General features: G+C 37.5%; 1 protein-coding gene across 3 annotated transcripts in view; it reads left to right on the top strand.

Annotated features, from left to right (window-relative positions):
* LOC139629187 (vasoactive intestinal polypeptide receptor 2-like) overlaps positions 1 to 23,242 on the top strand; it is a 66,552-nt gene extending 43,310 nt beyond the window's left edge. For 2 of the 3 annotated variants that reach the window (XM_071491644.1, XM_071491645.1), the window contains 9 exons: positions 6,515 to 6,612; positions 8,316 to 8,448; positions 10,507 to 10,657; positions 12,055 to 12,115; positions 13,146 to 13,215; positions 15,191 to 15,282; positions 16,625 to 16,754; positions 16,904 to 16,945; positions 18,058 to 23,242. In XM_071491644.1, the coding sequence (XP_071347745.1) occupies positions 6,515 to 6,612; positions 8,316 to 8,448; positions 10,507 to 10,657; positions 12,055 to 12,115; positions 13,146 to 13,215; positions 15,191 to 15,282; positions 16,625 to 16,754; positions 16,904 to 16,945; positions 18,058 to 18,231 (951 nt within the window). In that variant the 3' untranslated portion in view covers positions 18,232 to 23,242. The remainder of the gene's footprint in view (positions 1 to 6,514; positions 6,613 to 8,315; positions 8,449 to 10,506; positions 10,658 to 12,054; positions 12,116 to 13,145; positions 13,216 to 15,190; positions 15,283 to 16,624; positions 16,755 to 16,903; positions 16,946 to 18,057) is intronic. The other variant, XM_071491646.1, reaches the window with a different exon arrangement.
* Positions 23,243 to 27,452: the final 4,210 nt, after the last annotated feature.

The raw sequence follows: 27,452 nt of genomic DNA, 5'->3' as shown, positions 1-27,452 counted from the left end.
CTGACCAGTCACAGGGTGTTTTTTGTTTGTTTGAGCACAGTCTGCTTCCCAAACTGAGCAGCAGCTGCACACAAGAGTGCTTTAACTGCACAAATAACCAGCAAGTGAATATATCTTAATTTCATATGCAGGCAGGCGTCAGTTTTTAGTTTTGTTCTCTGGCTTCATGTTGGAGCAGCTTTGTCTAATCAGGGCTGTAGCCTGGGTTTTAGCCCACCACAGCCCCACCACTCTGACAAAATGTTTCTCTAGAAATCCAAAACAACTTTTTTATGTCACATTTAAAGCCCCCTTCTAAGAAATGTCTTTTGCATGTTGTTACATTGACACATGCTGTTCGTCATTACCTTGAGAATGGACTCCACAGTGAAGTCACATTTTTGAAAAGAAATGTTTTCGCATTCATTGATTCTGGATTTTTTTTTAAGAGGGAGAATGAGTTGATGTAATTTTACAATTGCTTAACTGCGTAAATTACCTTTTATCTGGAAAAACTGTATCAGACACAGAGACTGTCTGGCAGTTTGTGCAGCAGGTTATTATGACCCATGGATACATTTCGTTGTTGGGTCCAGTGGCCGTAGAAGTGTGGTGACAAAGTTTATAGAGCGACAAAGTCCACATCAGGAGCAGGTTGGTGTGGATGGACGGGTCAACAAAACACAGGAATATGACACAGGAGAGTGGTGTTTGATTCCCAGGTCAAAGTTTATGTTGTTTCTATTATCCATGACCGTTGGACAAAGTTAACCACGTTGTTATTACTGTAACCATGACAACAAAGATTGTCTAATGTTGAGGAAGTACTTATTTTAACCCAAATCACCATCTTTTCCTAAACCTAACCAAGCCATGACCATTATTACAGTAACCACGGTGACAAAGGTAGGCGCACACTCTCACTACAGTCTGCATGTATATTATTGTAAACATAACAACCACGGTTCAGTACACCAGCCGCCATGTGGGTGTTATTTCAGCTTGTTAAAGACACAAATGATTATTCCAGTTATCTTCTGTTTAAAATATTACCTCTGAAGAATCATTAGAATTAAACCTTAAACAAACCCAACGTGTAATTGTATAAAGTAAATTTCCAATTCAAAGCACTTGGTTTAAGAATTTATTTGACAATTGAAATTAATTTAAGAATTAATTTGACATTTATTATTTCTCCCCTACCCTAACAGTTCAGGGAAGGCAAGAAAGGAGAGTTTCTGGCGAGGAGGATGTTTGGCCTTGTTTGGCCTCGTCCGTGATAATTGCTGCTTCCCTCCTCTGTCACTGCTGTGGTTCAGCTTGGGTCACGACTGATGTGATTCTGAATCTCTCATTGTGTTTGTTAAACTGACTGTCTACCATCCATGTTTGTCGCTCTGTCTTCCTGTTTCTCATTCTTCTATCTCTGCTTCTTTACCTGTGCTTCTCTTGCTGCCTTCCTCATCTTCATTTGGCTTGTCTGTCCCCTGTTCTCCAGTCTGAGCAGGTCTCCCTCTGAGTAAAATTCACCCAAATGTACTGGAAATTGTTATACATCTGTCAAATCAACATGGTCCACCTTCAGTGTTGTATTTTGCAAAGCAAAGGAAAGAAAAGGATGCATTTATTTCTAGCAGACTGTTTGTGTGTCACAAGAATACGTCAGTAGCTGTGTGAAAGGATTCAGACACCCAACAATCATAAAAACATGAATCAACTAGAGCGTTTATAAATCAAAGAAATGACAAACCGTCTGGGGCAAAGCTACAGTTCATAGCTTTTCCCTGACTGACAAACACGCTGGTGGTGGTTCAGGACTGTAATGTCCAGTGGACAGACGTCACGCTTTTCTTCTGCAGAGTGAATGAATCGATCAAAGGAGCTTCATCCTGTAAAGGAATGTCGATGTCCCTTTTCGATGTCCACCGTTCACTGACAGTTAAAAAGAGGCAAAATACAGACTTTCATCTGGAGGCAGCAGATAGTGTTTTTGAACTGTTCGTAATAACTTTTTGAAGGTGGGGCTGAAAATTGACGTAGTTTATTGGCCCAAATGCACCACTGGAAAGAAACTAAATGACAGGATAAATGTGTTGAATTGACACTTATTAGTGACTTAAATACAACTAAATGTGCATCTTCCTACATGTTTACATTGCTCAGTTGTCACTGAAGTTTCTGACAAAGTTTCTGTTTGTTTCAACACCCTCTGCTTCCGTAATTCAATTCAATTCACTTTTCAGTTCAGTACAATTTTATTCATATAGCGCCAAATCATAACATGCATTATCTCAAGGAACTTTACATGTAAAGTCATTTCTTTACAATACTATAGAGCAAAACCTATAGCTATAAAAGCTTCAGATGTTTGTCTTGTGAATAATTCTAGATGCTTTTTTCAGATATGAAATATGCCGATAGTAAAATAAATCCAGTCCATACTTGGGCTGCATGCCTGCTTTCTTCTGGCCACCAGTTCCATGGCCCAAATCTGGCCAATATACAGCATGATTGTCAGATGCCACTTCCACATCTGGCCCAATTCTGGTGAACACACAGAAAATCTTGTGGCTGTCAGACAACACCAGAGGTTAACACACACACACACACACACAGAGTGAGAATGCATTTATTGGCAGATTTCAATCTCTCTGGTTTCTGCTCCTAACAGGAAATTATGTGTTCTTCAGCTCCTCCTGCCAGAAACAAAAGTTTTCTCAACAACAAACACTCTCTCTTGATCCTCCAACACTCGCCGTATAATGAGCCTGCTCAGATCTGATGCAAACCTTCATTCATAACAGAGAGGCCTTGTTGCATCACATCTGTGCTGAAACACAAGAGACACAGATTTCATGTCCTGATTAAGATTAAAAGTAAAGTTACAAAAAGAGAGCAAGAATCAGCTGGTCCTGCGTTTTTTTTTTTTTTTTGGTTTTTTTTTGCCATCTGAATTCTGCTTCATTTCACACATATGCACCAAAACTGAACATATGTTTAAATCAGTTCAGTCAAACCTCAATGTAAACGTCAATCTCGGTTTTTGCAGAGGAGCTTAGCAGTATTTTCAGAATCAAAATTTTTAAAAAAATGTTTTTTTTTCCTTTGCTGAGTTTATCCTCTGTGATAAATGTGTCACTTCCCCTTTCTGAAATTGAATTTGCTGGATAAATTATTGCTTTTGGCAAGAAAATGTATTTCGTTCATAAGGATCAAGGCGACCCCTCCTGCTGTTGCTTTGAGGTACAAAGAGACCTTTAATGTGGGACCACATGGGAGGATCAGCTCTGTGCATAAAGGTAATGATCAGTCATGTCTGACCATCAGGAGGCCACTGATACATCTCCCAGCACAGAGCCTAATTTCATTCTCACAGCAGCTGTAAACAAACTGCATCGATGACACTGCTGTGCAGATCCAGACGTGTGTTTGTCTACGCGACATAAGCAGGGACACAAGTGCTGGTTGTCTGGGTTGTTGTGTGAATATCTGTGTGTTTTGTAAAGTCTCATTTATCTGAAGAGGATCTTTGGGCTCTATCATACAACCAGCACAAAGCACAACACAAGTGTCTTATCATTTTCATTGTTTAAATAACATCTGTGTGCGCCCATCTGATCTGAATTGAATCTGGCCGTGAACTGAGTTGTGTTCGGGTGCATTGCTATCAAGAATGATGCATGATTGACCAACAATAACCAATGGCACAGTATACCTACAGGCAACAGGTGGGCGCACAGCGTTACGCACAAGCGGAGTATGCCACAGTGTTTCCCATTCATCACCTAGACTACATTTGTCAAACCACAGTTTCATAATGACCTGAGAATGTATTTACACTTCTCACATAATAACATAAAGGATGTCTAACGTTGTGATTTGTGCCGTTACTTCTTTGCAGAGCTGTGTGCAGCGCTTTGACTCTCTCAGCTCTCACTTTCTCCTCAAGGTGCACAGAGCTGCTGTGTGCCAGTGTCAGGACTGGGCTCACTGGTCAGTCGCAGTATGTAATCAACTCACCACAAATAGAGTCTAATTCTGTGTGAAACAATGGAATCCACCACGATGCAAGCAGGCCTGGCTTTTACAGGGAACGGGAGATGGCGCTCTGATCAGTTTATTGGAGGTTACACCCAAAACACTCCCGTGAATAATTAAGAGACTTAGTACCTAAGTACCTGTGGCTTATGTGAAATTCAGCATCAGTTTTTATAGTGTTTCTAGTGAAAAAAGGACAAATTGTATGAAAGACTTTTGCTCCCCCCATTTTAGTCTTACTCCCTTCCTTATTTTTATGCCTCTGCGCTGGCGACAGAGGCAAATTGTTTTGAGGTTGACCATCTGTCCGTCCGTACGTCCGTGCGTACATACATCCCATTCTCATGGATATGGTATCGCATGATAATGCCTTGATGGAACGTCTTCAAATTTACCACAAACTGATTAGATTTTGGTGGTCAAAGGTCAAAGGTCAAGGTCATGGTGACCTCACAAAACACGGTTTTGGCCTTGTGAATGTGATACCTCCGTAACGCCTTGAGGGAATTTTTTTCAAATTTGTTTGGAACATTCACTTGGTCTCAAAGACAAACTGGTTAGATTTTGGTCATCAAAGGTCAAAGGTCAAGGTCAGTGTGACATCACAAAACGTTTTTTAGCAATTACTCAAGGCTTCACACAGCAATTATGACAAAATATCACTCAAATGGTTCATAGTTTATATAACTAATAATAACTGATAAATGGGGATGTAACCTGAAATTAGTCTGAGTGGAGGAGGCAGACAACCATGAGACTGTGATGATAGTTTTTTATTTTATTTTGTATTTGTTTGTTTTTTTGTGGATCTTTTAGTGCATCATGTTCTTGGAATATAAAATTTTCTACACCTACCGTATTATTTTGGCACAAATGTTTCCCTTTTGCCTTATTTTTTTATTTATCAAAGTTGGAGAAGCATCTCTCTGTGTTTTATTTCCTGAATCTGCTTTTATTTCTCGGACTAAAAGGACTTTGACTTAGTGAATTACCGTTGACACATTACTAGGCATTGCACAACACAGTCTGGGAGCAGGACAGAGGGTCACAGAGAGTGCAGACCAGATCAGCTTCAGGTCTGGAGCTCCTTTATTATTTCATCTCGTAATCTGACGTCACAGTTCAGTTTTTGGCCGTGCTGGCAGTGAGGCTCTCGGGATGGCAGTGTCAGTCTGTGTGTAATGAGTACTGACACACAAAGTTCTTCACGACAAAAAGCCTGATGATGAGCAAGATGATATTTTTATGACAGGATCCAGCAGATTTCAGAAAAACTCAAGTTGATTAATCTTGAATTACAGAGTACGTAATGTAACGTAACATAGTTTGTGTTTTGGCAGAAAAAATATTTTAAAACAAAACTAAAGATGTTAATAGTCCAGATTTGTGAGATGTCAGTGAGTGGGTGAGTAAATGTTTAGATGTGATGTGTCTTTGTCCTCACGTGGAAGATATCTCAATTATGAAATCAAACATCTGCTGTCCTGTGTGTTTAAGCTCTTGGCTCTTTGCTGTTGTGTAACTGCAGCGTCTTCTTGTTCACTTGTTTTGACTCACAAATGGCACCACTAAATTTCTCATTGTGCTGTCCTGCCTCTCTCGCTCTCTCTCTCTTATATTCCTTTGCTCTCTCGCCCATGTTATTACCTCCTCCTCCTGCACCAATCATAATAATGACAATGCCATTTTAATCATAATATTGATAAATAAATGCAAAAATCCAATAAGATCTTTTATTTATTTTAACATATAATACTTTCTCCCATACTGGTTGATCTTTTGACATCTATCTAGAGGAAAACATCATCAGAGACTGAGAGCAGAGCAGAAACACATACAAACAACAACAACGAGGGCGCAGAGGAAGACATCTTTCTTCTTCTTCTACTGTTTAACAGCAGATTACCTTTGTTTTTCTTGAGCTGTTGTCTTATGGGTCAAAAAAAAAATATTACACTTCATCATCTTGGGGTCATGAATTAGGGTTTCCACCTGTCCCAATTTTCTCTGGATTGTTCGCTTTACTGAGTAACTGTTTCAGAAAATTAATACTCTTTCCTGGGACACAAATTGTCCAGGTTTTTGTGAGTTTAGAATTTCATGGTTTAAAAAAGAAACAAACTCATTTGTTTCATTCTACTGTTATTCTGTTTTCTGAAAACCTATAAAAAAAAGGTACGACAGTTTGGTTAATGGCCATGCCTTACTTTTATTTGATTGGTAGCAGAAATAAAAAAGTCTGGGAAGGAATGGAATCAATATCACCCCAGAGCCAAAACACATCTGTTGCTAAGACCTTAACTGACCTGAGCCAGGTAGGTAGAATAACCTGTAACTGAGCTGTTTCAGTGACTTGACAAGAGTCAAAGATGTCTTCCTCTGGATCAAAGCTGGACTGACACACGTGACACAAGTGCCTGATAGACTGACGCTGCTATAATAAAGATGATTCGAAAAGAATAATATCCCACCTGCTCTTCTCTCTGTGTCGCTACAGCTGGTCTTCTACGTGGTCGTGCAGACGCTGTACACTCTGGGTCACAGTCTGTCTTTAATCGCCCTCACCACAGGGAGCGCCATCCTCTGCCTGTTCCGGTAAGACCAAATATTACACCAGATAAAACTTCAGTGGGGAAGCTGGAATTAAACAATTAAACAAAGAATAACAAATATCAATAAGAGGAAAAGACTGGCTGGGGTAAATTTCAAGCTCAGTTTGTTTCTGGTGTTTGACTGACGTGTCAGCTGAGTCTGAGGAAAGGCTGTCGCTTTAATTAGATTTTAAACGAACAAACACTGCAATTATACAAATCTTTTTTTTATTCCGTTATTCCTTCCTTCATTTTGTTAATTTGAATTATGTTGATTTGTTTGCTGTTGGGATTAGCTTTAAAAAGCCACGGGAGGTTTGACCACAGCAGTGGAACCTTTGAACTTAACGTGGTAAATATGCAGAAACCACATATCTGTGAAAAGATATTTTATTCAAGAGACATGAAAAAACTTTGCTAAGGGCTCATTTAATTCAGCACATTTGAGTTGGAGTAAAGAAAAAAAAGCACACACTTTTAAGTTTTTTCTTTCTCAGTGTACATGTGTTTGATGATGGTAAATCCTCTTATATTTAAATGCAAGCTCCTCTACAACACTCGTATCAAACTTCTACATACTGTATTCATCTTTCCTACTTTTTACAGCTCTTATCACTGGGTGAAAGCTCATTATATCTTCACTTTAACAAGCAAATGCAGCACAGTATTTATAACACACTCCAGCCAATGGTGGAGAACCCCCCATTGTACAGAACCCCCCCTGTAGATTTGAAAAGGACTGTAAAGAAAGTTTTTAGCTTCACTAGAAGCTGAACATAGACGATGTATTTGAAAAAAGGTCTAATGTGAATGTAGTTATTCGTTTTACAGGTTCAGTTGTAGTGGTTGTATTGTCCTTGGCTTTGATGGATAATTGTAATAGTAAATACTACATTTATTATAAACCACATATTAGGTACATACACAGCAGGCGTACAGGCTTTCCACATCCTCACAAAAACATAACCTGACCAGTAAATTCATGGTAGCAAGAAAACTGTTAAGTTTAAAGATTGTTAACCCCTTAATCCTAGGCTGTGTACTGTGTGAAAAAATACTCACAACAGAGACAGCTTCATAACTAAACTTGTGACAATTTTGAAATACGCTAATTCTCTAAAATGTGAGTAAGTACACCAGTATAACCAGCAGAGGGGACAAAACTCTGTGTGTTCTTCACTCTCAGTCGTGGATGAATGGGCTGGAATACCATAGAGAAAGGTAAAGCACTGATTTCAATGATTTGTGACTGAATAAACATCCATCTGTTTTAAAAAAGCACAATGGAAATGTATAATTTTATCTATGTAGCTGTAAAATATGTTTGATTTCAGATTTTTTTCCTTTGGGCTTTAGCAGGTTTTTTTGCTCATATTGTGATTTGTTTGGCTGGAAAATCATATGACACCAAACATGATGAAAAATTGTACAGTCATGTTTAAAATGTGACTGCGCCTTACGTTTAGAGAGTTGATATTTGAGGACACTTGGATTCAGACTGTTATTACTCAGGCATGCTTTATACTACACGTTCAGTTTATATTTTCTGAAACATTGGGTTACGTTTTGGTAACAATCCCGGGACCTCTCAGGTGAAAAGGGTTAATATTGGCACAGAAAAATGTAAAGCACCTGCAAAGTCAATCTAAAATTTTTTCATCCTACATTTATGACAAAGCTTGTCATGTATTCGCAACATCTGTGCAGGAAGCTTCACTGCACCAGGAACTACATCCACCTCAACCTCTTCTTCTCCTTCATCCTGAGAGCCGTGGCTGTGCTGGTGAAAGACGACATCCTTTTCAACCGGACCTCGCAGTGCTCCAACCAGCCGTCGCTGGTGAGGTCATCACCCCTGTCCCAGTCGTGCCCGGAGGGAAGCGGGCGACACAGCTCGTGTGTGAACAGCACAACTGTCAGGAAGCGAAGACAGCTCTAGCGTGACACTGAAATTGAAAATGTCAATTAGGTTTTGTAGAAATTAGACATCACGTTTACTTATTTACCTCAAAGTTTTGCCAACATCAGTGAGCATTGTCAAAATATTAAAAACTGGCAAACCATCTGCTGTGACAGTGAGTCCAACCGAATGAAATTTGATGTCAGTAAATTAACTATGTCTAAAGTAGGGAGAATGGGAAACTCCTTTCCAGCCACATACTGTATTAAGATTGGCTCTGCACATTCTCTGAAATAACAGTGACAATACGTATCTGCTACTCAACAGGCAAAAAATACTTTTTCCTTTAATAAAACAAGCAAACCTCTGAAAATTATCAGTGTTTAATAGAATACACTGCCAAAAAAATTAGTTTGGTTAGACCCACAACAGTTATGAATGGAGATGAGAGTCGCAAAAAATAGGTTCAAAACCTTTTTCTGAATGTTCAGTGTGTTCAAAACAATCATTGACACGCCAGTGAACATGTTACGTCCGATGAGTTGGAGCCGCAGAGCTATGATATTCGGCTACACTGTGGTAGAACTAGTGTGTGTTCATTCATGAGTTTTGCTGTTGCTACATAGCTAACGCTAGTATTAACAGCTGTTTACTTACCAGTCTAGAAGAAACATTGTGAGTTCAGCATCAAACTTCCTTTACTCACCAAGAGCTGTCTCCAGAGGTGGAAAGCAACCCTTTTGTTTTGCGTCTATTTCTATCACTTCTTCTTCTTCTGAAGTTAGCATGCTAACCTGTCTCGTTACTTTCCGATACTGAGTCACTGTAGCATTCAGGCTGACCTGAAGAAATAGCACTACTGGGGGGCGTATTATAACCTCTTATTTTGAAAAATTCAACAATAAATGCGCTTGGAAAAACTGGTAAATAATGAGGTGTTAATGCTAACATTGGCTATGTAGCAAAAGCAAAACAAATATCTCTTTTAACGGGGGAAAGGTAGATTTTATTGTGGTTTAAGAGGTTTGGGTGTTTTGATTAAAAACAAAAAGGTTTTTTGGTTTTTTTCCTCCTGAATGTGGATGTTCAAATCCACTACTGCTTTGAATTCATCAATTCAGTCTCAAATCACATAATCTTGAAATACGCTGTAGAATTGACACAGATTTGTTGTGATGGTAATGTCACTGTAAGGCAGTTGCATTTTTGCATCATTACAGATCGAATATTTAATTGATATTTCAGAGTTTTCTTTTAATCACAGCTACTGAAGAACTTTATAACTGTATAAAAAATTAACTAAATTATTATCTAAATCAGGAAATATCACTTTAGCAGATGGTTGGCGTAGGGGTTAAGAAACCGTCAGCCATGAGCTGCAGCTTTCGCAGTTCAAATCCTGCTGATGACTTCTGTGGCATCTCCCTCCTTTGATTCCTGTAATTTCTCTGCTATCTGATAAAGATAGAAAAACACCCCCTAAAATTAAATACACTAGACTAAGAATCTCAATAAGCATCCACTGACAACATTCAGTACTTGACAGCTTTTGATGTTCTAAAGCATTTGATCCTTTCTTCTTTCTTCTTTCATTCCTCTCATCTTGGAGTGGAAACATCTCTGTAATAATTGCAGGAATACTGTCGGGGTGCTCTGACCTTTATATTCCTATCTACTCACTGCTTGTATTATTATTATCTACAAATTAAAGCTTGTCCCCCTGATTGCCCAGTGGAAAAATGGTTTTGTAAACCCACACTGTGTATCAGAATAATTGTCTGATTAACCCACAGTGTCTCCACAAAGAGAAACAATAAGATTTTCATAAAATGACTTAAAGGTTAATTATTGTCAGTGATAAAGCTGTTACAGAATGTCAATGGTTTTTTGTCATTTAACATTTGAGCTTTCAGCTTTCAAAGTCCATAACTTAGTCATATCTTTGACCTTCAGGTGCTCTTCTAATATGCATTTTTACCTTTGGTGTGTATTTTTCAGGTGGGGTGTAAAGCCAGCCTAGTGTTTTTCCAGTACTTTATCATGGCCAATTTCTTCTGGCTGCTGGTGGAGGGTCTGTACCTCCACACTCTGCTCGTCGTCATCTTCTCCGAGAACAGACACTTCATTGTCTACATGTTCATCGGCTGGGGTAGTTAGTCAGTCAGCTGTTTTGAGCACAAAAGCTATGATAAACCCACTTTGCACTCAAGAAAACAAATTAAGAAACTAATTGGTGAAGAAAGTGGATCATTTGGCGGTTGACCAAACCAGGGCCTGTATTTATCACTGCTAAAATTTTGGGCTAAAGTGAAAGACTGAAGTAAAAAATTTCACAAACTTCAGCATAAAAACTATTTCTCAAACTTCTTTTGACTTGAAAATACTCTTAAATGTCAGAGAGCTGCAGAGGTGTGTAAATTTGCTTAACAGAAGACCCCGGTTTTCTGTCTGATAATAATAATACTAATAATGATAATGATAATAATACATTAATTGAAGCAGTACAATTAAGAATAGGATACTTCTGGTTAATTATTTGCATTTGAACATTTAACAGGATGTTCACACCACTTCCTCTTTTAACTGTCATTTATCAGGCTGCAAACAAACAAGCAGAATAAATCTGACATTTATTTACATTCACTATCTAAACATGTTCATTGTCTGTACTTTGGCACTAAATTCTCCTTATTACATCATTTCTCTGATGCATGTTTTTTTTACTAAGAGCAGAAGGTCCCACAGCAGAATACTGTTTACAGAATTTCTGATTATTTCATTACAATTCTTTATTTATATATTATAAATATAATTATTCATTTCCCATGTTAATTATTCCCAGAGATTTAAAGATTTTGTACAAATAAAATTACCTTTTTGAAAATTATAATTGTATACAGTATGTTCTTGCAGAATAAACTGTAATGAGTTTTTAAAAGAATGAATGAATGATATGGCAGGTGTAGTGTCTATATCTATATCTCTGATTGGATTGGCTCCTGAAAAATGTCAACAACCTTTTTAAGTTGGTTCTTTAGAGATTTTTTGATTAATACAGGTCCAAATATTGGACTGGACTTACATTTGTCAGATGGACACAACCATGACTGCAGATAAATGATAAAGTTGCTCATGTAAATAGATAACTGTTTGCTGGTGCGTTTTACATTTCAGTCAGCTTAAACAAATTTTACCTGTTGCTTTTCACCTCCTTTAGGGAGCTATTTTAACATGATCAATAATTAATAATTTATAAATAATTTAATATTAATCCTAGTTCTTGAAAAGTATATTTAATAAAAAAAATAGTAGTAGTTGTCAATAACACGATCCACTAAATCATTTCCCTTCTTAAACCTCTTGCAAATAAAAAGATTAAAAATTTGTTAACCTGCGTACCAAGTGTGGATCAGAGACACACAGTTAGCTTTTTTCTCTAAAACCTTTTTCTTTGTAAATTAAGGTGGGTATTTTGTCAGATCTAAACCATATATGGATAATGTTTTACCTACATTATATCATTGTTTTCCTGGTGGTTGTTCACAGGAATCCCCACTGTGTTCGTCTTTGCGTGGGTGATGACGAGGATTTATCTGGAAGACACAGGGTGAGTGCCGCCAACAGTTAATCTACATGCTTCATGTCTGACATTTTAATTTAAGTTTAATTGAATTTAAGTTTGTGTTTATTTTTCGTGTTGAGTGGATATGTGAGAGTACACTAAGCATTCTGTGGAATTATTTATTATGTTCTCCTTTATCATGTGTCAGATGATGTGGAGTTTCAGTCATATTAAAGTGGCGTACACTGGTATTCAACAGGGACTGCATCTGTTCTTTCATTAAGTTCCTGTATTACATTTATCGATTAGAATCTGTCAGCAGATGGCCACATGAGAATGTGGTTTGGTTTCCAGAAATAATAAGGCAAATATCCCACATGTCAAAGAGCACTTTATTGGATAATTCAGCCAGTGGGATTCGCATTGAGTCGTCATCATATGAGCCCAGTGCTGTGGATCTGCTTGGCACATTACTACAGCTGACACTAAAGCTAATAATCAAGCGAGTTGCACTGAGTGGGCGTATTGTAGAATGACTGTGTGAAACAAATCTGCAGTAGAGCAGCAGTCTAATTATCAAGGACAGCAATGCTGCATCTTCACAGTGTGAGGAAACTGTGGGGAGAATGTTAATGAGACTTGAGCATGAAAGTTCATTCTTGACCTTGTGAAAAGTAGTTTGGCAAAATGATGTTAAAATAAAGTCCCTACATTTGCTTTGCCTGAAACTTTTAACTAGTGACCCGGTGGCATCTGCTGATAAAGGCACTGAGATGCAGCTGAAAGCTCCACACAGGAAGACCATGACTTTGACTTGACTGTTTTCAGACTCGATGTGGTTCCATCATATATATATCTATCTATCTATCTATCTATCTATCTATCTATCTATCTATCTATCTATCTATCTATCTATCACAATCAAGAGGTAAACAATTCCCACCCCCATGGCCAATATGAACCTTCTGCAACTCCCTCTACTTGTAACAACCCTTGGTTCTCTGATTTCTTTGTGTTAACAAATATATTATGTATACTATAATAGTTACATTATGGTTATGTGTGGCACCCTCAGATGCTGGGAGAGAAATGACAACCCCATACCCAACTGGGTGATCAATGGACCAATCGGATTCTCCATCATGGTAGGTTGAGGTTCATTAACTCTACTTTTTCCTGCAGGTGTTTTGTATTCCTGTGGGTTCAAAAATCGTTCAAGTGCATCCAAATAAAAAAATGGATGATACAAAGGATACAGATGTTGTTGTTGGGAAATGTCATATTCCTTTTACAGCATGAAGCTAAATGCAAATTCCATGGACAGACAATATTGACATAAAAAAACTTTTGATTTCACAAGAACTCATTGAATTGCTTTGTGTTTCTTTATTAATCTGATGTAATTGTAGCTGTCCTTTGATATCTTTTATTTGTCTCATCTTATTTTTGACTTTCATTGGCGAACATATGGCCTTTGTAAGCCCATAAAGGTTTTTAATCTCAGCAGCACATCAACATGTTTTGAAGTGCAATCACCCGTGCGGCATTTTCAGCAGAACTGAGTTATACTTTAGGGACATTCATGTGCAGTTTCAAAGTCAGTAAATTCTATTTCTAATATTTCTATCTACATGTGAATGATTAATATGTTCAAAGAAGATGCAAATGTAGTGAAAACTATATATTTGATTGTATGGTCGTTTTTACCATACAAAGGATTGTGGTTCATGACCCTTTTGACGTTAAAACCTTTTAAAATCCTAATAAATTGTTGAACATGCATCACTGAGCGTTCTTTTTAGCATCAGTAATGGCGACATAATATGCTGGCACCCCACGTCTCAAAGTATTAACTTCATAAGATTTCCCACTCTCCCGCTGTGTTATGTAAGCTGGTTCAACCTTTAAAGGTCTCAGCAGGGGGAAGTTAGTCTTAAAAACAGATGAAGGTCTTTACGTGATGAGTGAGCACATTTATGCTGCTGCCAGACGTGTAAATCACATGAGGAGGTAGAGCTCAAAAAATTGCAAAATTTCAACAAAAAAAAAAGTTTAAATCTAAATGCAGTTTGTCATTTGGCTTCTTTTCTCTGATTCCAGGTGGATTCCCATGAAATGAAAAACAGCTCAGTTTCTTTACAGTTGAAAGCTCATTTTAGCAACTTCACTACTGAGCCTTCGCTTATTCCCTTTCTAGATTTCATGTGATTGAAAGCTCCATCTCAAATGCTTGCTGCTGACTCATAAAATTGCACTGGAAAAGAATACATATTTGATGGCTACAAACACAATATCATTCTAAATAAGTGCTGTGTGATGATACAGTAAAGACTAAAGGCTAAAGTTACCAGATCCAGGTAAAATGCCTGCATTGTTAGTAAATGCCACAAAAGTTCTATTGGTAAATTCGTAAAATTTAATTTAACTATTTACACCCATGCGTAAATGTACATTTAATTTTTCATAATTTGAATAATTTCATATACTGTATATAGTCCATACAAATACATGCGCTTATGTATGTACTATATATGTATATGCCTTTATTGTATTATTATAGCATTGACATATGTTCATCACAAAGCCTGTCAGTATACATTTATATCATGTATAGTAGGGTATAGTAAGTCTGAGACCACTTCCCCTGAATGTGAATATATACTTGTGTAAAATTATTGAGAAATTAATAAGAACACATATATAAACAGAGATATTTTTTATATGTATATTGTTTTAATAACCAAATATATTTGGTTCACATATATAGTCACAACATGTCATGCCATATACAAATTCATGATACAGATATTTTTGATATATGTACATATACAAATTTTCTATGGGTATTTCATATATCTTATATCCCTTATAGGTGACATATATGGTAACATCACTCTTGGTATAGGGACATATATTAAATTTCTGTATGGGCACTAATGAGGCTTTAAAAGAAAGCAAAGATGCACCAGAGAAACAGACTTTTAACTGAACTAATTTCATTTTGTTAGTTTTTCTGTCTTAACTTTCCATTCTGTGTTTTCAGTAGGTGGGAAATTGCCCAACCCAGCAAAATAAAAATCACCCATATGGGTTTTCTAATATTACCCTCCTGTCTCCAAGGTGAACTTCATCCTGTTCATCAGCATCATTCGGATCTTGGTTCAGAAGCTGAGGTGTCCGGATGTGGGCGGCAACGACCAGTCGCAATACAGGTACCTCACATAAGGCGAGGATTTTAAAAAGCCTCACAGAGATGTAAGACCCATCTCTGCTGTCTTGGGTATGTGCTACAAACCTGTTGTTTTTTGGTGTGCATCCTAAGAAAAGTTCTGAAAAGTTCACAGAAAGTGTCAACATCCCATGTTCTTGAGCCAGCACTACATCTGCTCGGTCAGTGTCAAACTGCTGTGGATAAGAGAGTCAGCTAAATGCTTTAAAATATAAAAACAGATAATCTGAGACACCCAGAACATTTTTTATCCCCTCTGTGTTGCTGTCTGGAGAGATAAGAGTGATGCTAACGCTCATTCAACAAGACGGCGTTTCATGATGCAGCCTTTATGGAGAGGAGAGTAAGAGGGGGGGTAAGGAGGCGAAACCCACAATTCAGTTTCTGTTTGAGTCTTTGCCCAGTCAGATGCGGTGTGGTTAATCTTCAGGCAATTTTACCCTCCAGTGAAAGCTGAGCTGCGCTGAGTTGTCAGGTGCTCTCATGGTTTGGGGCTGCGGGGATCTGAGATTCAGAGGTGAGAGGTGATGAAAAGCCCGGATAAACCCAGTTTGTTCCACTGCTGAGTCTCCTGTTAGCATAAGTGAAGACTCAGTGTCACTACAGTGTAGTTCTGTGCAAGTCTGAGCTGAGTCGACAGCTGGAGACTGATACTGCGAGGGAGGATTTTACCGTCTTATGTGGGAGTTGTTAGCGGTAACAGCAGACACAAATATATTCAGTGTTTTCCAAAATCCACTTTCCCACAGCCACTCAGATAGTTTCAGCCTTATTGGGCCTCATATGAGATTTTGAGAAGAAAAAATGCCCAATAAAAGAAGACTTTTAACCTGTTTAACAATTTGCGACAACAAGTTCAGTGGAAATAATATTTTTCCATCCAGATTGTTAGAAGAGTCTTCAGGGATTTTACAGACACCTTCAGAGTGTTTTTTAATGGCAGCCTGGGTTTTTTGTTTACAGTAGCCGATGGCTACTTCTCCGACCCAAAGCACACTAAAGTATGAGAGGCACAAACTGGGACCATAGTGGCACTCACCTCTGAACAATTCAATATTTGTGCATTAGCAAGATACAATTTGCACATATAAAGATTTCATTAAATGGGAGCCAGTATTTCTGAAAGAGCGAACTATTTTTGATGCTCTCAGCACCAGAATCCAAATTCCATTGCTTTTAATCATATCTTACAACCAAGGTGGAGATAGAGAGTACTAAAGTTACATGGGTCTGACCTTTTACAGTAAAATCAGCACTATATATTCTGTTCCAGGGCAGCAAGAAATACACACAAACACAACTGTTCATTTGTGTTTTCCCCTCAGGAGGTTGGCCAAATCTACTCTCCTGCTGATCCCTCTGTTTGGGATCCACTACGTGGTCTTTGTGTCTCTCAGTGAATCCATCGCAGAAGACTATAAAATATTTTTTGACCTTGCTCTCGGATCATTTCAGGTGCTTTGTTATTAGACCCCTCAACCACACCTCTGTTTCTACATTTTTGTCTTTAATGAAACATGCATGTTCTGAGTTTAGGGCCTAAATGATGAGTTACTCCTGAGTTTCAAAATTTTTAACTTTACTGTATTGTTTTTTTTCCTCAGGGTCTGGTGGTGGCCATTCTGTACTGTTTCCTAAACAGTGAGGTAAGAGCTCACTATGTGAAATGACATAGTATAGCAGCATTTCCAATCCACATCCATTTGTACCAAACATCATTTCCTGTTTAGTATTTGATTTTGGAAAGGCAAAAAAATAATAAAGCTTTTAAAAACATCTCCATGAATTTGTCTGCACTCAGCTGATAACATGCTTATTTTAAAATGCAAAGCTTCATTTTAGCGTTGTCTTTAGTGGAAACATTTGATAAGCAGTGAATTATATTGGCAATTTGTTTGGTTGGAGCTATAAATTTGTAATTTGTGTGTATGTGTCCTAATTTTGTCATTATGATTTTTTCATTTAAAAAAAATGAATTATATTATCCAAATATCCATAACAGCAGTGCCAACACAGCAGACGACAACAGAATCTGGTCAGATTTAAAAATAGAAAATGCTCCCTGGTTTTTGCTTTAGCACAGAAAAGTCATTACGAAACAGTTAATAAATCTCATTATCCTCATTTGACCAGATAAACCTGATTCACATGATAAAACAAGTAAAAACAGGGAGGCAGCACATAAGCTGAAAATCCACGGTTTGTGTTCATGGTGTTTGAGATTCTGTAGGGGGCGCTCTTCACTTCATCGGTTGAGGCTTGGTGGGTAAAATTGCCTGCACTTAATACTAACCAGTGGCATGCGGTGACTTTTACAGATAAGCAAGCAGAGACAAGCACCTATTATTCCTTTGAACTGACTCTAAACATATCAAATGTGCAGTATGGAGTTAAATATCTAAAAATCACTTCTACGATGATCTTCAACATATTTACCACTAACTGACAATGACTCCAGTGACAATGTAGAATCCTGTATTTTCCAGCCTCAGTGTTGTTAACGTCTCCTGGCTCATCGTCTGGACTGTAGTTGAAGCACAGGGGAGACACAGGAACTTCCGTCTTGAGGAGGCAAACAAACAACATTTAAACATTAATGCCAGTTTATGTGGATCAATGATTCAAAGAGCTGTTTAACAGAATGACTCCTGATTTCCATGATTTCCTGTTGTATCAGTTTATAACATTTAATGTCTTTAGTTTAAAAAAAAAAAAAGCTGAACTTAATTGTCTTTACTTATTTTTATTTTTTTTGCAGGTTCAAGGCGAGCTAAAGAGAAAGTGGCGGAGCATGTATCTGAACTGCCATCTGAGCAGAGATCACCACTTCAACAGCACCTTCGCCTCCAGGAACGGATCAGAGCACATGGTGCAGTTTCACCGCAACTCCCGCACCCAATCAATCCTGCAGTCAGAGACCACAGTGCTGTGAGGACTGGGGGTGGGGGAGAATCCTGAAAATGACAACAGATACAGTCTCTGAGTTGAGTGGAGGGGGGATTGAAAAGTTTTAACAAAATGGTTTTAACATTGTAACCTGAGGTGTGAGGTGTGATACCTGAAGTATCACATGGGTGAAAACATTTGAGAGCAGATATTAGTTTTAGCTTTACAAATCTGGGAGCCAGTAACATGTCCCTTAATTGGACTTAAAGTGGTTCTGACCTGGGCTGTAAGGGTGTGCTAGAGTTTGCTGCCAACAAAGTGATTTTGTGTCAGCTGCCTGAGCCGAGAAAGAACGCAACTTCACATTTAATCTGACCTGTGAACGTGAGTGAGGAATGAAATGTAAATACTTTGACTTGCATATGTTTACGTATAAATTCAATATTTATTAAAAAAAAAAAAGAAAGGAAGAAAAAGAAAAAAAAGAAAAACTGTGTAAGAGAAACAGTGCAATTTTTTTCATCGGGCATTGGCAGAGCTGTCGGGTTCAGATTGGACTCAAGCTGTTAGGAAACAGGCCTTTTTGTCCCTGACTACACTGACTCTTACAAGTGAAACACTTAAGAGTGAAAACAAGTATTTCATGAGAAGAGGGAACTAACAATACTGCTCTGTCAGTAAACTTGATAGTGTAACTGACCTGGAATTCATACTTGCCATATTAGCCTACAATTAACTTAATATGTATGCTGTGTACATAGAGTGGCACAGGGATGAAATATTATGGTAGGCTAATCCAGATGTTAGTGTCACCCTGGGTCCCTCAACAAAAAGCCAATGCTGATTTTTGCATTGGCCTTTGGATTACTGCAGGAAATAAACTCTTTGATCAACAAAAGTTTATGTAACTTACACATTTTGTTCAGCAATAAAATCTTCATAAATGAACCACTTTTGTGATTTTTGAAGCCTAAATATAATCACCAGAACTAAAAAGCTGATGTTAGGCTATAAACAAACTACCCCACGGTCACATGACCTCAACGTCACCACCACTAAACTTCCAGTTGTAGTTTGATTTAGCTCTGACCTACATAAGCCTTTCCTCTTATGAAAGTTAATAATAGTTTGCCAAAGTACGAGTATATTCTGTATAGTCTGTCATCCCTGACAACCTCTCTAGTCTAGTTTAACCGCTTGTTATCAACCAGCCTTTTTTAACATACGTAAAATCTTAAAGAAATCACAACTGGTGTATTAACTAATGTATTTAATTTCATAGAATAAAAGTCATTTCTGTGGGACTCTACCGATGAAGCAAAATAGACTGTACTCCCAAGAACAACATCAACATCAGAGGCTGACAGAGGAGGTCAAGATGGATGGATGGGACAATAAAATGTCTGAATTAGTTTCCTACAGACAGTCAAAGTTGGTTCCTTTGAACCATGACAACGGTTGTTAGCTAACTCCAACCAAGTAGTTTTTATGCTTAAACCTGACCAAACATTAGCCATTGTGGTGTAAAGTCAGAAAACAGTTGTATTTATGAAACAGTATATACCAGTTTTGGAAAGCACTTATAAATAGTGTTCTGGAAATACTGGTGCCAGATCAGATCAAGCATGGACTAGCAAAGTATTTTGTAGTTTAATTTGAAGGACTTGTTGAGGCAAAAAGGTGAGGTGGATAACTTTTAAACTTTTAAAGACTGTTTCTTCACTAACAAGGTTACACTCAGCCAAGAAGCAGAAGCAACACCTTCCTAAGAAGTCTGTGTACTGTAGCTACTTGTGTTTGGTAATCTGAGTTAATGATTTTCATCCCATCTCAAAAGCAGCATTTTTTTTCCCACACCTACACAGGAAAAGGTTGTTACTTTAGTGATATATTATTGTGTGGGCCATAGTGGCCAGACCCACCCATCCGATACTTGAAGTTTGCTGAAATCACTGCTCAGAATGATTGACAAATGTATCTTCACCCAGGTCAGCACATGAGCCCTGGATGTCTGTGATTATGGTTTAAAAGAATACAGGGTTGTTTTGTACCAATGCAGAACCGAAACTGTGCTGCATCGTTCTTAATGTACATTAAATGAACTGCTGTCATTGAAAAGTGCTCTGCATGCTCCAAACCCTTTATCTGTGCTATGATGGTTTTGACACTGTGCTCAGTGATCTGTTATAATGAAAGGACGCAGGTGCTCAGACTGAAGATGCCATTTAACCAAAAGGGAGATTTTAGATTGTGTGTCCACCAAGAACTTCTGTCGAGACTGGTGGCATAACCATCTTTCACTTTAGTTGTTGACAGGTTCAAAACAACCACCACAGTTTGAAATATCTAAGCTAAAGGGGTAACACATCCTGGGTATCCAGAGTGGGAAGCCAGTGAGGGAGCATGTCCTGCACCTGTATGTACAGATATACAGTGTTCATATTTTTTGAGACCAAATTCATCAATTCAAAGTCTGAAGGTGGAGGTTTGCACAGAATGATTTATTCAAACCCACACCCACCTACCACTCCAGGATTTCCATCCACTCCCGCCCGCTCAAGTAGAGATTTTCATCGCTCCCACCCACATCACTGTTTTCAGTTGAAAATCCTCTCTGTCCCATCCCACGGGGAAAATAAGATACATGTAACCCTTGATATTTTTTTTTTTAATCTAAAGAAATGCAAATGCATTCAACTGTTTAGTAAGGCAATTGTTAAAGACTTGACCTGAAAACAAGCACTGCCAAAAGATGTTGAAGCAGATGAGACATTATGGATCACAAACCAGATTATGGAACATCACACTCCAGCAGTGACGCTTCTGTGGCATTCACAGTATGTTAAAGATGTGTTAAGGAGATTTCCATTTAGGAATGTCATTTAATTTTAATAATGAGTTAAATTAAAGTTACATTTACGTAGCCAACAGCTTGAAAAGATATTCAGAAAGTATGTGAATTTGCAAGAAACTGACCATTTTGTTCCTGCACCAAGGAGGTTTCTGTTTTCTGTCCAGTTTGGCTCACTGGATATCTCAAAAACTGTTCAACAGATGTCAGTGAAATTTGACATAGGTTGAAGTCTTGAGATATTTTTTGTCCAATTGTGTCCATTTAAAAAGTTTAATCTGATAATTACAACCAGCAATTTAGTTCTTTGTCAATGTTCTCAGAAGTGCTTAAGTGCAATATGATTACAGTACACAAAGAGCAAAGTAACTAGAACTAGCTGACTAAACTTTAAAATATAATGTTTCATTAAAAAGGTTATTCAACAAACTGCTTCAAACATACTTTGTTTTTCTCCTGCAGCAGTAGCTTGGGGAAAGTCACCAGTTAAAGCAGAAGTGCCAGGTGGATACAAGAGCCTAAAAGAAAAAAATAATTCTTTGCTTATGAACGTGAATAATGTTGGTTTTATTCATGCAGCAAGTGTTTTGCAGAAGTTGCATGATATTCTGTGTTTGCCTTTTTTCCTTGCTATTGGTATATGGCTGTTAACATGTCATTTTCTTGTAGAATCTAATGTAAATTATGTCAAGAGATGACAACAAAAAATGAAAAGCTTGCTTTTTTTGAAATGTGCTATATTTTTCTTTTATATTGTATTTAATTGTTGCCACAAGACAAAAAACTTCTGGTGACACTTGACTTAAGACATACAGAATAAGTTTATTTTGAGCACTAACATTTTCACATTACTGATCATTTATTCACTGTCCGTAAAACAATACTCCCTTCTGATCTTAAGTGAACAAAACTAAATCTAAAACTAAATCCACTTACTGTCCTAAAAAAGTGTCATACATATTTTTAATTTTCTTTCTTATATATTACTAAACACAAGTCCAAACCAAATAAGAATCTACTTGAATTAAAGTTGTCCAAAAGCAGGTTGCTAGAATAAGAGGGAGGAATATAAGGAAATCTTTTTGCTAAATTTGGGCAACGCTTAGGCACTTGAACATCCTGGAGTCTTCTGGTTTTGTAGATATACCTGAATATCATCTGCATAACAGCAAACATTTGTATTAGTTTCACATATAATATTTTTATGCTTTCTGATGGAAATTAATAAGCCAAGGGTTGAACCTTGTGGAACTCCACATTTCAGGTGGAAGAACTTACCTTTTACAACAACAAAGGTTCAAAGAATAAGATTTAAATGTCTTAGTTTCAAAGTGTGAGGTTGGACATGAAAGCAGTGGCTATGTCCACCGAGTGAGACTGACAGGAAAACCTCCCATAAAAATAGTTCTCTCTGAGCACAATGTCCCTAATGCAAATGGTTTATATATCAGAAGCAAACAATGTAAAAGTAATGAGTAAAACTATACATTGACAATCATCTTAAGCAACCTTAATGTGTTTACCTTTTGAGTAGCACTCTTTTTATTATTGGTCTGAATATTTTCCCGATAAATTGTTCAGTCAAATTTGAGGAAACTGTGAAAAAGTTTAAGTTTTCCTGAGCTCAAGGTGGCATCTTCAGATTGTTAATTTTGTCTGACCAGCAATACAAAACCCAAAGATTATCAATTTACTATCATAGAAGACAAAAGGAAACCAACAAATATTCATATTTAAGAAGTTAAGAAACCAGGGTTGTTTTCACATTTTTTCTTAAACATAAATTTAAACAATTAATTGTTTTTCAAAATTGTTGGTGATTAATTTTCTGTCAATCAATGTGCCAATGGTTTAATCAAAAGAATTATTTTGCCTGGCTGCATTTTAAAGAAATATGAAGAGAAAAATACAAATTAAATTATAACCCAGTACAGCTGTATGCCTTAAGGAAAGTGTTACCAATTATCATACAAACAAGATGTCACCATGTTACTCAATGTATCATTAAGACGTCTGTGTAACTATAAGTGGTTCAGAGTACACAAAACACTGTAGACCATATACAACACACAGTGTTGGCTTGTCGCGTGACTTCATATTTAATGTCAACTGACATGATGCTGAGTATCATGTCTTTATGTATTTGTATTGAGACACCATGAATGTGATGCAAAAGATAATTGATAAAGGCTATCTTTGTAAGCTTTGTGCTGTGTGAATCTAACTCTTTGGAACTTTGAATTATTTTGATATTTTATAAATGTTTGTGCTTTTAGAAGAGGATCGTACTTAATGAGAGGTAGCAGAATTTTGAGTTAAAAAAAAAAAAAACTTTTTTAACTCAAAATCCAAAAATCTAAGTTAAAACTTGCTGACGCTTGGGATTAACTTCATTCAAAAAGGAGGAATGTTTTGTGGTAATTTGACTTCTAAGAATATTTGCATGAGTTTTCTATCAGCCAAAGCCATCAAAAAGTTTGTTAATCGTGTAATTTGATAAATAAATACAAAACCCCAAGCAATTCATAGACAAACACAAAAATAATTCTGTACTTTTCAGAAAGTTTGAACTAATTTATAGTAAAAACCTAATTAATTATGTGCCATGTGGATAGGTAGTGTTCATGATCAAGCTCATCCAAACATACAGTGCCTCCTGCAGAGCTAATGCCACGTTCACATCATGTGGGATGGAAGATAGTGATGTGGATTTCGCATGTTTTCGGCTTCATGTTATCTGACATGTCAAGATGGCAACTGCCAGTTTTATTATCCTCTGCTTTTCACTGTCATAGCCTTACTTTCACCTTTTTTGTTGTTTTGAATCCAAATGCACCAAGCTGTAAACCCTCACATCACTGAATTCAGCTTTTTGTGGTTCAAATCATCAGAAGCTCTTAAACGTTTCTTCAGTTGGCACATATCATGTAATTACGGGTGTTTTTCCAACATGATTTCAAACATATTAACAGCGTATTTATGATAGATGTGGGTACACATTTGTAGCTTTACTCTTTAAAAAGCACTGTTTCACTTACAGCTGGTATATTTAATCATTTACATCATTTCATCGGGTATACACCAGCAGATGGTCTCTGGCAGCTGCCAATGGACATTAGGGGTAAAATTAGCTAATTACTCATTTTCTGCCGATATTTTATCCCCCATCTCCTCCTGTAATGTTAATATTATCGTTCAAATATGAGGCTTTGAACGCTGTTTACACTTTGCATTAACATGCGATCAGTATCTCAATATCCTATTCATTCAAATCTGGAAATGGTCCATGTCTCATAGTGATGTAATCTGCGCAGTTTGACCACTTTCTTAAAGAAAAACTCACCAAGTTGAAAGGTCACCCGACTCTGCCTCTTCCTGTTACCTTAGGCAAGTTTAACTAGTAACTAAAAGGGTGAAAACAAACAATAACACCTGTCCATTGCATTGCTTTTCTTGACCCAGGGCCAATTTGCATTTTAAGATCACAATGTGAGCTGAACTGAAATAACAAGAACACTTTTAATACCAGGTGTAAATGCGAAGGCCAATCGATGTTGGATGTTATTATCTAGATAATGTATCCAGATACTGGTCACCTGTTAACACCAGGTGTCAATGGGACCTTATTTTCTGCTTTGCTACATAATGGATGCACTACTATTTGCACTACATATTTGCATTGAAAGTTGTTGGTAATTCCAAGGGAAACTTGACTCTTATTGAATCCATCAAATATGTGTTAATTGCTTTGAGCAACAGACTTTGACTAATTTGTATGTTTTCTTTTTCAGGTAGTTTTATAGTTTCCCAATCATCATCACACATCAGATTTTGACGTGAACTGTGTGTAAGTCAGAAAATTATAGGAACTCCCACATCATCAGAATCAGAATCAGAATCAGAATCAGTTTTATTGCCAAGTATGTTTTCACATACAAGGAATTTTTTCTGGTGATTGGTGCAATTGATCAGCAAGTGAATGAAGCAGAAAGCCCACGCACACACACACACACACACACACAGTCCTACAACACAGCTGTTTTCACTTACTTTGCCTAATTGTGAAGTGTGCACTGACTTTGCTCCCTGATTCTCCCGTTACACCCACAGAGATAGGTCCAATAAGACATAACTGAAAAACCTGTGTAGGTGTGTGGGTTGTTTATCTTGGTACAAATAGGTTGAGTGGAGAATACCTCTGTCACATCATGCAATATGTTCTGTTTGCTTTGTGAGTCTAATGGACGCTGTTTTTTGGGTCAGAAGAACTCTGTCAGCCAGCTGTGGTGTACAGTCACAGTTTCTCTACCATTTTGCATCCTGCTCTTGAGTGATGGCAAATTTATTAATAAAGATGGATTTCTGAATGAGTGAGGGGGGTGGAGGGGTTGGGGGTTATGATTATTGAGCTATTAAAATGATCAGAGTGAGTCTGTGGCCCCACTCCCTTACAGAGTGTCATCAATCAAAGGCCTCCAGTCCTTTTAACTGTTCTCTAATATCTGCTTTCACTCATCAGATAAGAGCATTAGCAATGGACTGCAATCTGTCTGACTCTTCAGTCAATTCACACTCTCACACACACACACACATGGATAGGACAGAACACAAGTTTCATTTTAATGAAAAACATGAGAAACGCAAAATGAATTACAGTTCAAGTGCCTGTGGGATTTTATTCTGTTATAAAACCCTGTGCGTCATTAAAAGAAAAAAAAAATCTCCATTTGATGGCCCCTGAGCTCTTGCTGGAATCTTCATTGTCCAAAGAGAATGAATGGTGATCCTTCAGTGGACAGCTGAAGCGGCTGATAATTGAGCCTCATTTTTGAAAACTACAAACAAATTTTGAATCACAGTTGCATCACAGGCACCTTTGTGGAATGTACTTTTGTAGTGTTTACACAAGAGACGTTAATCTGCAAAATCTGTTGTAGCTATAAGATCATTGTGTCTTTTTGCTGTTTTAATTGCTTAGGAACATAATTAATGTTAATTTATTGCAGCCTGCTGCTGTCACAGCAGATTACTTACAGCCACAGAGAAGAGCTTCATGGCTTTAATGAGAAAATTAAAATCTCCAGCTTGAATCCTTCAAGTTAAACTACGAAAAAGCCACACAAGTAGCACAATTGTTACTAAGGATTTGATCTGCTGATTTTACATTTCAATCAACTTGAATGAGGCTGGTAAAAAAAACACACATAAGCAAATCTGCAAATTTGAAAATGTATCACAGCTAGCAGTCAGGATAAGCTGCTAAGATGTATTAAATTGATGAAATTCTAATCAACCAAAACCATTAATTTATTTAAACGTAAATTCTTATAATGAAAAGCTTTAATATTTTAAATCTTATTTATGGTCTGAGGGTCTTACTGTTCCCATAACTCACTCACCAAACAAAATGTTGCTGACTGGATGACTCCGGAGAACCATAAAGATTATGCGACGTGTCTTGGACAGATGGATATCTTTACACCCTGAGAATGCATCTTAAATCACATGTCCAGGTGGTTTCAGCAACCATGACGGCTGTGCTCACACAGATACAGCAGCAGTGCCAACGCTGAGGGCTCAAGCAACAAATTACAGGATGATCCCACCAAAGAAGCTGGCCCAACTTTTTTCCAGCAACACAATGCTCATTATATTTGCCAATTAGACACATGCATGCACATTTCCCTCGCAGATTACTTCTACTGTTCACACATTGACTACCCAAATGAAAGTTAAAATTACTGGGGGAAAAAAGTATAGATAAAACAATTGCCATCATGATAACTTTGCAGAGAAGTAAAATTGTGTTACATGGCACTACAAACTTGTGCAGTGTTTAGCGTGTGTTAAGCTTCAAAACAGCTTGAACTGGGACACCTGGACAAATTTTCAGCATCTCCACCAAAACAATAATAATAATAATGTAAAACTGAAACTATATTTTTGACCTGTAAAAAAGATGATTTAGATCATGCAAATGAAACACAAACCATTACTGACCAGTGGACATTGAAGGGGAGATGCACATGCAGTTCTGTCTATTCTGGATGATTGTCAGATATGATAGATAGCCATTATATAGCCTGAAAGATGACCTGTGTGCCAGTGCTATAATTTCTGTATCCTTGAGTACGTGAAGGTTCTGCAGGTAAGGTTGCTGAGTTTTAAAAAGAGGCTGTGTGAGGAGGTCCACTTCAACCCTCACACCTCTACAATCCATCTTAAAAGCAGACCAAGCAGCTCTTCTTGCATGAATGTCACCATTTTCATTTTATACATGGTACACACAGAATGGACGACAATGAAAACAACTATGCATCCATGGTGTCCTTGTATGCATCTGCGAGGATGACCGTGCAGTAAGGAGGGTGGGAGTGTCAGTGGGTCATGAGGAATGGGCGGTTGTGGTGTCAGGA

Source organism: Trachinotus anak, unplaced genomic scaffold (assembly GCF_046630095.1).
Source record: "Trachinotus anak isolate AG129_WGS33_773 ecotype Australia unplaced genomic scaffold, CSIRO_AGI_Tana_v1 ptg000012l, whole genome shotgun sequence".
Lineage (NCBI taxonomy): Eukaryota > Metazoa > Chordata > Actinopteri > Carangiformes > Carangidae > Trachinotus > Trachinotus anak.
Note: the sequence above shows the minus strand (reverse complement) of the source record. Positions and strands in the feature narration are given on the sequence as shown.